This window comes from Diceros bicornis, chromosome 15 (assembly GCF_020826845.1).
Source record: "Diceros bicornis minor isolate mBicDic1 chromosome 15, mDicBic1.mat.cur, whole genome shotgun sequence".
NCBI classification, from domain to species: Eukaryota; Metazoa; Chordata; class Mammalia; order Perissodactyla; family Rhinocerotidae; genus Diceros; species Diceros bicornis.
Genome location: NC_080754.1, coordinates 3,291,238 through 3,303,141, shown reverse-complemented (window position 1 = coordinate 3,303,141; position 11,904 = coordinate 3,291,238). Strand labels below are relative to the sequence as shown.

At 39.1% G+C, this 11,904-nt stretch overlaps 1 protein-coding gene across 1 annotated transcript; it reads right to left on the bottom strand.

Annotated features, from left to right (window-relative positions):
* Positions 1–9,843: 9,843 nt before the first annotated feature.
* LOC131414498 (olfactory receptor 5H2-like) lies at positions 9,844–10,773 on the bottom strand. The gene has a single exon (XM_058555506.1). It carries the CDS (start codon positions 10,768–10,770, stop codon positions 9,844–9,846), a length of 927 nt encoding a protein of 308 aa, XP_058411489.1. The 5' UTR covers positions 10,771–10,773.
* Positions 10,774–11,904: the final 1,131 nt, after the last annotated feature.

Below are 11,904 nucleotides of genomic sequence, written 5' to 3'. Positions count from 1 at the left end.
TCCCTGTGCACCTGGAGTGAGGGGACGTGACCTAGATTTGGCAAGTCAAGCCCACTCAGCTTACATGTGGAATATGGGAAGAGGGAGAAAAAGGTACAGGGATAAGAGAATATTGGTCACAAAGGCAGCAATAAGAAAACTCCAGCAAATGCATCCTGCACCCACAACAAAGGCATTGTCAGTGTGAGCTGCCTTCCAGGGTCAGCAGCAGTGACAGTGGCTCTCATTGAGTTAGTGAGGGGACACGATTTGGGCTGTTGGTTGGCCTTTTTGCTTTCTTCTGTTCTGCCCATTTTTTCAGCTGATTCCTCCAATCTTTCTTGCATTTCTGTTGTTAGAGCCAATTTCCATTCAATTAACTCATTTCCTGTTGCAACCAAGGAAAGAAAGAAAGACTACAGCTCACAGCAAAGAAAGACTGGGGAGACACCAGATAAGGATACTGAACAGAGCGATCAGAGAAGCAGGAGGAAGATGGGACAGCTGAGCTGCTGTGGACTTAGAGGAAAGACGCTCAGGAAGAACGAAGGGAAGTACACGTGAAATGTCAAATAAATGCTCTAGTAGGACAAGGAGTGCTCAGAGTTCACTGAGTGTGGATGTTAAGACATTGGTTGTGGCTTCAGTGAGAGCAGTTTCTGTTTTGTGATAGACGTGAGGCCAGAAAATCATGAGAAGTGAAAGGGAAACCAGTGGGTGGAATGATATGGAGAACTCCAAGAAATGTGGGAACAGTTGGCATTTCTCTACTTCTAGACACCTGTAGGGTTATTTTTCCTCTGGAACATTTTAATAAAAGTTTTCACAAGAGAGGAGAGGAGATAAGGCATGGAGATGAGAGAGGGAACAGAAGTGGGAAGGAAATATGTAAGAAAACAACATGAAGGTGAGTGAAGACGGAAAATAACAGAGACAGATGGTCAGTGCAGGAAAGACCAGGAAGTGGGAGAGAGGAAGTCACTGAAAGGCTGAGGGGAAGGGCGGGGCGGCTCCAAGGTTGGGGTGAATGTTTGTCTTCACCCTGGTGTTCCTTAAGGTTGTCAGTCCTGAGAATCTTGTTTTTTTTTTCCCCTTTTTAAAAATCCAAAGTTTATTTCCTATGGAATTTGTATATAAAAAAGAGACTGATTTTAAATTTCATTTTATAAATTTTGTGTTGGTAATAAATATATTGGCACTACTCAAAAGCTCTTTCCATATTTAAAAGTTGCTTTCTCTCTGTTGTTACAGCGATTAGAACTGACCTGCTACTTGTTCTACTCTAGAGCACTCTCCTCTCCACCAGGTGTGGCGGTTTGTTTGTTTTGGGGGTTTCTTCTTAGGGGAATAAAACTGAGCAGAAACAGGATCCTGAGTACCGACAATGCAAATAATAAACGTCAATAATTCTAGGTGTTAAGTAGATTTTCATATGGAATGGCCTTCCTTTCCTGCAGTCCCAATCACTAAGTAATTGAAAGCCCTACAATTTACTTTGTGTATGGGTACTTATTGAGTCATAAATGCTGGAAAGCAAGGTGGAGGGACATTTTCTACATATTACCTGATATACATCCTACATATATATCCTACATATACATATATATCAGTAAATATACATATACATAGTTATATATGCTAATATATATAACTATATATATAAATATTTAATGATCTCTACGTATTTCCACTTACATTCTATAATACATACATATATTTCTACGTTACATATACAAAATACTCAATAAAATTATTGTCAGAAGTGGGTGAAGGGTTAGAGGAATTAATATTTCAGTGATTTACCTTACAAGTTCTAATCACTGGTTAATTAAACAGAATGGGTCTTACTGTCAGAATCAGCAGAATGATCTCTTATATAAGAATCAAATGACCAGAAACTTTAAACCCACTTTTAAATTATTTAACTTTCTAGTTTACCAAAATCTGTTTAAAAATCATCATACTTAGGTCAACAAAATAATAAAAAATCCATAAAGGGAACAATTCAGTCTTATAGCTATTTTGCATATCCTAATTTTAATCATAAAATAAAATACACAATTAATTCACTATTTTCTCTCCATTTCCACTAAGCTCTTTTGATATCTTATAACCAAATCTAAAATTATTATAAATAAAACCGTATGTTAAATTTTCTCTGTAAAGAATACTGAATGTTACAGAATTCATTTTTATCGTACCCATATCTTGTAAGAAACTGTGGAGATCCATTCGAAGAGTTAGACTTTCTAAAGCAGAAAAATACACAATAGCACAGGAATGACAATAACATAGGTAGCAGTTCTTTGCACACTGATTCATTTTGGGAACTTCATTTCCCAGCTCAGGAAAATGTTGTTTATATTAATTTGATTTGAATATGACTCAACCAATTGTACAACTGGGTGCTTTTGCCAGAAAAGGAAGGAGTGAAGAACTAAAAGTCCCCTGATATCACCCAAGGATTCCCTTTGGGACAAAGCTAAGCTGTTCATCTGGGCATTGTAGACTTGGACATGTGTGAGAAGTCCAGGTTGTCCCTCAGGGCATTACGGACTCCGAAATCATGAACATCAAGTCACTGTAGACAGTGCTTTATGCCACTATTTTCTACCACAGATGACATTTCTGACATGTTTATATAAACTCCAGTTTACCTATAAATTTTGATGCTCTGAGTGCTTTGATTAGTATGGTCTTGACTGCTCTATCGTACATGATTTTAATGGCTTCAGGAGCCAACCACAAGAAAGTTGTCCTCCTCATGCAACCTGCAGCTACATTCAGACCTGAACCTAACTCCCCACTTTAAGGTGAAATCTGATGAGAAATTATACTGGGCAAAGGTCAGGGAGGAGCAAAGGAAAACCAGAGCAAAGGACCATAGCTGAAGGAGGCCTGGATCTGAGCTTCCAAACTTTAATGCCTGTGAATCTCCTGGAGGTCTTCTTGAAAGGCAGATCCTGTGTCAGAGGTCTGAGTGGGGCCTGAGGGTCTTCATTTCTATCAAGGTGATGCCTGTGGACACCTGCCATCCATAGGGCCTTCTTCACTGGAGGACCTAGATCATCAGAGAGCTAGGTCACTGGAGCAGCTCCACATGGTGAATGAGGCTGGCATGCCACGAGAGAAGCAGGAGGAGCCAGGTGGGGCCCCGGAGGCCAGCCTGGTGGGATCACATGGTGACTGGAGGCCAGGTCAGGTGCTTTGTTCTTTACCCCTAATTAAAGGAAAACTATTGAGGGATTTCTAACATGGTGCTAAAGTGTTTGTATTTGCCTTTGGTGCATTAACAGAGATGTTTGTCAAGGAACACAGATTCTGAAAATTTATAACATTATTTATATCACAATGGTATAGTGAAAACCATACTAGGTTGGTTTCTTACTGAAGAGCATAAAAATGTTTATCATCCACCTGGGACTTGATTGGCAGCTACGGGAAATGCAAAGGACGCGTTTTTGGTAGACTCGTTAACCAATTATACCATGTCCTTAGAATTTTGCTAATGAAAGTCAAAAAAGAGGAGGAGAAAACAACATAGATGAAAGAGAAATCACTGTGAAAACTCAGCAGATGGGTGGAGTAAGTGGTGTGATGTGCAGAGGTAGCTTCAACATGACCCAAATTTGACTTAAATTTATTGTCTCCTTTAATTCATTATCTCCTAACTCATTTTGTTGCCTGTCTATACTACAGAGGTGTGCATTGCTGCTCCCAGTATGAGCAGTCTTTTCCATTCTACTCATTTTAATAGGTGGGTTGTGATATCTCATTGTGGTCTTCATTTGCATTCCCCAACGATGAATTATATGGAGCATATTTTTGTGTCCTTAACTGACACCTGTATATCTCGTTTAGTGAAGTGCCTGTTCAAATCTTTTGCCCATTTTTTAACTGAGTTGTACATTTTCTTATTATTGAGTTTTGAGAATCTACATATATCCCTGGATACAGAGATTTCATGATTTGAAAACATTTTCTCAAGAATCTTGATCTTATTTCCTTTCCACAAGATATCTCACTCATCCATTATGCTGATTGGACCTAGTGAGCAAGGAGTAGCAACTACTGTAGATTTATTGGTAGACATTTGCATGCCAGAAGGTGAGAAATAAATCCAGCAAAAATTCAGGACCCGTTGATCTCAGTGAAATTTCTAGGAGTTCAGTTATGTAAGTCATGTAGAGATGTCCCTTCTAAGGTGAAGGATAAGTTTTTACATCTGGTTCTTCTTGCAACCCAAAAAAGAGGCACAACACCTAGTGGCCCCTTTGGGTTTTGGAGACAACGTCATCTTCATTTGGGTGTATACTCCAACTCGTTTAAGAAGGGACCGGAGAAGCTGCTTGTTTTGAGTGTGGCTCCAAAGAGGAGAAGGATTTTGGGGAAGGTCTAGGCTCCTATGCAAGCTGCTCTGCCACTTGGGCCATTTGATCCAGCAGAAAGAATGGTGCTTGAAGTGGTGGAGGTAGATAGCGATGCTGTTTGGAAACTTTGACAGGTCCCTATAGGTAAATCACAGGGCAGACTCTTAAGTTGGGAGCAAAGCCCTGCCATCCACTGCAGATAACTGCTCTATGGTTGAGAAACAGCTTTTGGCCTGCTACTGGACCTTAGTAGAGACTGAATGCTTAACCACAGGCCACCAATTTGCCATGGGACCAGATGGGCATTTCATGAACTGGGTATAATATGACCCACAAACCATGGATTTGGAAGTACACAGCCACACCACCATCAGATGGAAATGGTATATACATGATCTACCCTGAGGAGGCCCTGAAGGCACCAGTAGGTTACATGAAGAAGTGACCCAAATTCCCATGGTCCCTGTGCCTGCTCCACTGGCTTCTCTCTCCCAGCCTGCACTTATGGGTGATTCTCTACGGTCAGTAGATAGAGGAAGAGAAGACCTGGGCATGATTTTCCAATGGGTCTTCAGGAAATGCAGACACCATTCAAAAGTGGACAACTACAGTACTACTGACACTCTCTGGGACATCCATGAAGGACAGCGGTGAAGGAAAATCCTCAAACTGAACTGAACTTTGAGCAGGGCACCTGGTTGTTCACTTGTCTAGAAGGAGAAATGGCCAGATATGTGATTATATAATACTTCATGGGCTTTAGCCAATGGTTTGGCTGGATAGTGAGGGAATTTGAAGAAATAGTACTGGAAACATGATGACACAGAAATTTGTAGAAGTGTGTGGATAGATCCCTCTAAATGGGCAAAAAACATGAAGATATTTGTGTCCCATGTGAATGCTCACCATGTGACCTCAGCAGTGGAGGATTTTAATAATCAACTGGATAGGATGAGCCATTCTACACCAGTCAACATCTTTCTCTAGCCACCTCTCTGCATCACCATTGGGCTCACGAAAAAAGGGACTATGGTGGCAGGAGTGGAAGATATGCCTGGGCTCAGCAACATGGACTTCCACTCATCATGGCCAACTTGACTAAGGCCATTGCTGAGTGCCCAATCTGCAAAAAACAGACACCAACACTGAGTCCCTGATATGGCACCATTCATCAGGGGGATCAGCCAGCTACCTGGTGGCAGGTTGATTACACTGAACAGTTTCCAGAGTAATGGCAAGAACAGTGCTTTGTTCCTCTAGAATAAACACTTACTCAGGATATAGATGTGAAATCCCACATGCATGCTTCTGCCCATACTCTCCATGGACTTGCAGAATTCCATATCCAATGTCATGGTATTCCACACAACATTGCCTCTAATCAAGGAACTCACTGCATAGCAAATTAAGCACAGCAATGGCCCCATGCTTATATATTCATTTGTCTTACCTTTTCCCCCAACTTCCTGATACAGGTAGTTTGATAGAAAAATGAAATGGCATTTTGAAACTCAATGACAGCACCATCAAGATGACATTACTGTGCAGGGTTAGGCAAGGTCTCCAGAATGCTGTTTATTTTCCGAATCAGGGTCCAGAAATAGTACTGTTTCTCCCATAGCTAGCATTTGTGAATATAGAAATCAAGTGGCGAAAATGGAAGCGGCACCACTCACTATTACCCCTAACAACACACTAGCGTAATTTTTGCTTCCTGTTCCCATGGCCTTATGCTCTGCTGGCCTTGTCTTAGATCCAGAGGGAGGAAGTCTTCCACCAGCACACACAACAATGATTCCACTGAGCAGACAGTTAAGGCTGCCACTGGGCCACCTTGTGCTTCTCATTGCTCTGCATCATCACGCAAAGAGGAAAGTTACTGTGCTGGCTCGTGTGACTGATCCTGACTACCAAGGAGAAATTTGATTACTCCTACACAGTGGAGATAATGACATGTCTGAAATTCAGATCACTTCTGGTGTCTCTTAGTAGACCATTCCTTGTAATTGACGTTAATGAAAACCTCAACAAATCAAACCAGGCAAGACTTCTAATGGCCCAGACACTTCAGAAATGAAGGTAAAGAAAAATGAAGAGGTAAACAAAACTGACCAACTGAGATGCTTACTGAAGGCAAAGGGAGTATGGAATGGATAGTGGAAAGAAGTAGTTATAAATACAAGCTATGACCACATGACTAATTACAGAAATGCCAACTTTAATGTTATGATTATTTACTCCTCACTTTGGTAAGAATATATTTGTGTGTGTGTACATATGTGTATGTGTATGTGTATATTTGTATATTTTTTATGCATACATGTTGACATAACAAATATCTTTGTTTTGTTTCCACTCTTATTCTCTTATCATGTAACATAAAATGTAAATATTGTTAATTTAACATCATAGTATTTAAGTGGCCAGCTATCAAGGAGAAAAGTAAACATCACTCAAGGATTTTTTCTTCTCCTCTGGGGAAGGGTTCAGTGTATTTTCAGCTGTATACAGCATAGTTGTATCATGTTGGATGGAATTACGACCCTGCTATTGTCTCCTTTGGAGTTTAAGTATGGTTTAAGGAATTGTGTTTCATTGACACATTGATAACAGGTGGACTTGTGATGGTCCGGTTTAAGGAATTGTGTTTCATTGACACATTGATAACAGGTGGACTTGTGATGGTCCGTTTTATGTATCAACCTGACTTGACCATGGAATGTCCAAATATCTAGTTAAACATTATTTCTGGTTGTGTCTGTGAGGGTGTTTCTGGAAAATATTAGTATTAAATTAATAGACTAAGGAAAGTAGTTGGTCCTTCCTAATGCTAGTAGGCATCATCTAATTCATTAAGGGCCTGAATGGAACAAAAAGGCAGAGGAAGGTTGAATTTGCTCACTACCTGACCAGTTGATCTGTGACATTGATCTTCTCCTGCCCTGGGCTCTTGTGGTTCTCAGGCCTTCAGACTTGCTGGAATCTATACCATCAGCTTTCCTATTCTCAGGCCTTAGACCTATTCCATTGGCTTTCCTGGGTCTCTACTTTGCAAAGAGTAGACCATGGGATTACTCAGTATTCATAATCATGTGAGTCAATATCTTATAATAAATGTCTTTTGATATAGATAAGATGTAGGTAGAGATTGATATAGATCTGTCTATATATTTATATTTATATTTATATCATTGATCCTGTACTCTGGGAAACTCAGACTAATACAAATACTAGAAGTACATTTAGTGAGCTTCTTTCTTTATCTTGAAAAATGGTGGGAAGTATCATGATGCGACTGTTAGCTGTTACCCTCAAATAAGTCTGACTTAGAAGGTATCTGCTCGGAAGAAGTATCATATTATGACAGTATGAGGATTATTTTGTATATGAAATTTCTTTGAGAATGATCGTCCAAAAGTTGATCCAGCTTGACGTTTAAATTTTCTAATGAACAGATGTCCCTCTCATTAACTTCATCTACTTAAGGCAATGGAGCTTTAATTGGCTATCATCACTGTCAATCATGGAATAATTCAATCAAAGAATAATTCACTTTAGGTGTATGAAACTTGCAATTGTCATGAAAGCAACTTAAGTAGGTGAGCTGGCATGGAGCAGCCATCTGAGGCCCAGTAATCTCCTGCGCTCATTACAAGATTAAAAAAGAGTGATGCACTCTTACTGCTTTCTACACATTTGTGCTTTCAGATTAATTTTACAAATATTTCATGGATACATGTTTAGAACCTCATTGTGTAAACCACTGTGTTAAGCATTGAAAAGAAAACAAGTGTACTAAGACTTTTAAATTGTTATGTAGAAAAGGCTGTAGACCAAAAATAGTATTACAGAAGGCCATTTATGCCTTAAAAGAATAAATAAACTACTGAATGTTTCACTGAGTGAACATTCCGGTCCTCTTCCAGGTAATCTGGAAATGCATCATGGAACCTGGAATATTTGAGACAGATCTTGAAAATAGGATAGTTTTTCAATTGCGAAAGAAGATGGGGCATTTCGTGGAGTGAGGACACTTTGTAGAGAGATTTGTATGAAAAAAGTATGTACCTGAGTCGATGGTGTGTCCACAAGGCTTCCAGAAACTCATTTTCAATATAACACAGGGTCCATTAGGAGAATTTTAGGAGAGATTTCAGAGTTTAACCAAGGTATTATTGGAAAGGACTTCAAATAATGCCAGGATGCAAATTAAGGGTAATATATATATATATATCTGGCAGCAATGTTTGGAATGTAAGAGAGTAGCCACAAGATGTACCAGATAAGTTACTAGAGTTTTGCAGTGCACAGAGGCAGGTAGTTTCGAGGCTGAGGGCCTGAGTGGTATCAGCAGGAATGTGTATGGAAACAGTGATAAGAGAAGAAGGGCAGGGGTGAAGATGGTCATTCATGATCCTTAAGGTATGGAGTGAGATGAAAGCTAACACTGAAGGACTTTTAAGGCACAAAACTTTCAAACTCTTGTTCATTTTCATGTCTTCCCCAGACACCCACTGGGCACTATAACATCGTATCTTAATATTATTTGAACTTTGGTAGCGTGCATTTGAAGCCTCTCATTTTCAACAACACACTGCAGCAATCTTTGCACATTACTAATTTCTTTATCTACTATTTTACTCTTTTTTTTAATTCTCAGAAGATTGATACTATATCCTTCCTATTTTACCACTTCATTACCTCTCTATGCCCGTCCCAAATAAATTCTGCAATCTCATCTGTCAGCTTTCTGAATTACAAAGCATTTCAGATTGTCTCACAAAATAGAAACAGCTGGTAAGTGCATTTTGAGGCATGGTAGATGGTGAGAGGCAACTCCCCCGTCTCATTACTCATGGACACACACTGGACTAAGACCATCCTCTTACAGTTTGGCTCAAACTTCAGTATCTTAACACTCTTCTCATTTTTTTCATCGTTTTCCCATTTCTTTTGATTTCTCTGGGTGATATGAGAGTTGAATTCACACAAGGAGTGAAATTCACCATGAACCAAATAAAGTGGAATGAAAGATCTTTGATGGCTAGCAGATTCCTGGGATTTGCCTCTGTTCACTCAAACACAGACCTGCCTCCACTGTGGAGTTAAATGTGGTATGAGTCTCCAGGATGCACAGCTGTATTACAGTCAAAGACATTATAATTGAGTCTTGTAGAGGAGCTACATTATTTTTGTGCTTAGTGCATTTATGAAGCCACATTGAAAATATACAAGCATGTAAAATATTTTATTTGTTTTTCTCTTTAATTCTTTTAGTTTTACATGGAAACCTGATTGAAATTCTCTCTCTGTTTTTGAATAACTACTGCACGTATATTAAAGTGTTTATTAGGTACTAACGCCTTAAGTCATTAAAACACTAAGGCAATTACAATTGAAAAAAATTTAGTACACTAACCAAAACAGAGCTACATGCAAATCAGTCAATTTTGTGACTGATTTAATAAAAAGAGAACAGACATTAGTATGAGACCTACACATTTCTCTTTAACATTTTTGCCAGTGAATCTATGACTTTCTTATTTCTCAGGCTGTAGATAACTGGATTTAACAAAGGAATGATGACAGTGTAAAATAGAGAGTCCATCACATCTTGGTCATCTCCCTGTGCAGATCCAGGACGCACATACATGAAGAGAAGAGGGCCATAGTATAAAGAGACAGATAAGAGATGGGCGCCGCAGGTGGAGAAGGTTTTCCTGATGCCCTGTACAGACTTCCTTTTTAAGATTGTAAAGAGAATAAGTGCATAAGAGACAATAACAGTTAGAATGGTGAACACCTGTATGGACCCAGAGAAAATGAAAACCATCAGAACATTAATCGAAGGGTCAGTACAAGAAATCCTAAACAATGGCATGATGTCGCAATAAAAGTTCCGTATTATGTTAGAATTACAGAAGGTTAATCTGAATAAAAAAAGCATATGAAATGCGGGATGAATAAAGCCACCCACAAATAATGCGACTAACAGTCGGATGCATAGTCTATTGGTCATAATCACTGGATAAAGTAAAGGTTTGCATATGGCCACATAGCGATCATACGCCATTGCTGCCAAAAGAAAACATTCTGTGGTTGCGCTGAATGCAAAGGAAAAAAATTGTATAATGCATTGAGAGAGAGATATACTACCCTCGGCTAGGAAGTTGACCAGCATCTTGGGGGTCACTGTGGATGATATCCAAGCATCCATGAAGGCTAAACTCCCAAGGAATAAGTACATGGGGATGTGAAGGTGAGGGTCATTGTAGATGAGCACAATTAGTCCAAGGTTTCCCACAATGGTGATGAGGTATATCCCCAAGAACACCAGAAACAGGGGAATTTGCCACTCCTGTTGATATGTAAATCCTGTGAGAACAAAATCTGTCAATGATGTTGCGTTTTTACTATCCATGTCATTACTGAATGGCCCCTGAAATGAAATGCAGTAAATGTAAAAAGAACATTCACTAAGATTGTATAAAATGAAAATTGGAGGCAAGTAGTTGAAATAAAACCATACACTAATCAGAATGCCCTGAATTTTGTTTACTACTACTATAATACATAGAAACTTACTTGGGGAATTGACGTAATTGAAAATGCAGTTATTTCAGTTCAAAAAATGTCAGGAATTAATAGATTTAGGAAAAAACTGAAAGACATTCTAAATATTAGCTCAATTTATGACGATAATTGAATGTGTTAGGGAATTTCTGTGGGAAGTAGGTGAGAGTCTGGGGAAATGACGTCTGTATTATTGTGAAATGAATTGAATGCCATGTGAAGGATCTTGAACTTTATTCCTCAGGCAATAGGCAAGCTCTGAAAACTTTTAAGACAAGGAGAAGCATCGTAACATATTCTTAAAATTAAATATTTGATAGGGTAGAAATTACTCTGCAGGGAGAGGAAATTAGAGTCAGGGATGCTAATTAGAGGCTGTTACTCTTGTCCAGTGATTCCCAAACCAGATTACACATCAGAATTGTCTGGGTAATTTTTGTACAAAATATAGACTGTGAGGTATCACTGTAGAAATTGAATCAGTGGGGGAAGAAGGAAGCCTAATAATGTGCATTTCAAAATTGCCTCCCTTAGATCAAACGTATGTGAAGTTCTCTAGGCCATGTGTAATATGATATTGAGAGTGAAGTGTAGGACAACGAGTTGGGTCTAAATAAATCAGAATGTATAGTCACCAGGACTCAGTGACATATTACATGTAAAGGGATGGTCAGTGAAGAACGAGGAGATACTTGGTGACTGGTAGATGGTCACCAAAAATTGAGTTTGAGAACTCAGATGCATTGGCCTGTTTGTACAGAGAGCATCTTCTGAATATCCAGGTGAGACATACTTTGTAGAGCTATTAGAGCTTAATAGCTTATTAAGCTATTAGAGCTTAATAAAAACAAAGGGTTAGGTGTCATTTGGGTAGCTGAAGGCATACTTATGGATGACCTACCCATTGGAGAATTTACATATAGAAAAGAAGAAGGGCATGGAAAGAAACTTGAGGAAAATATTTTAAAGAGATTATAAAGTG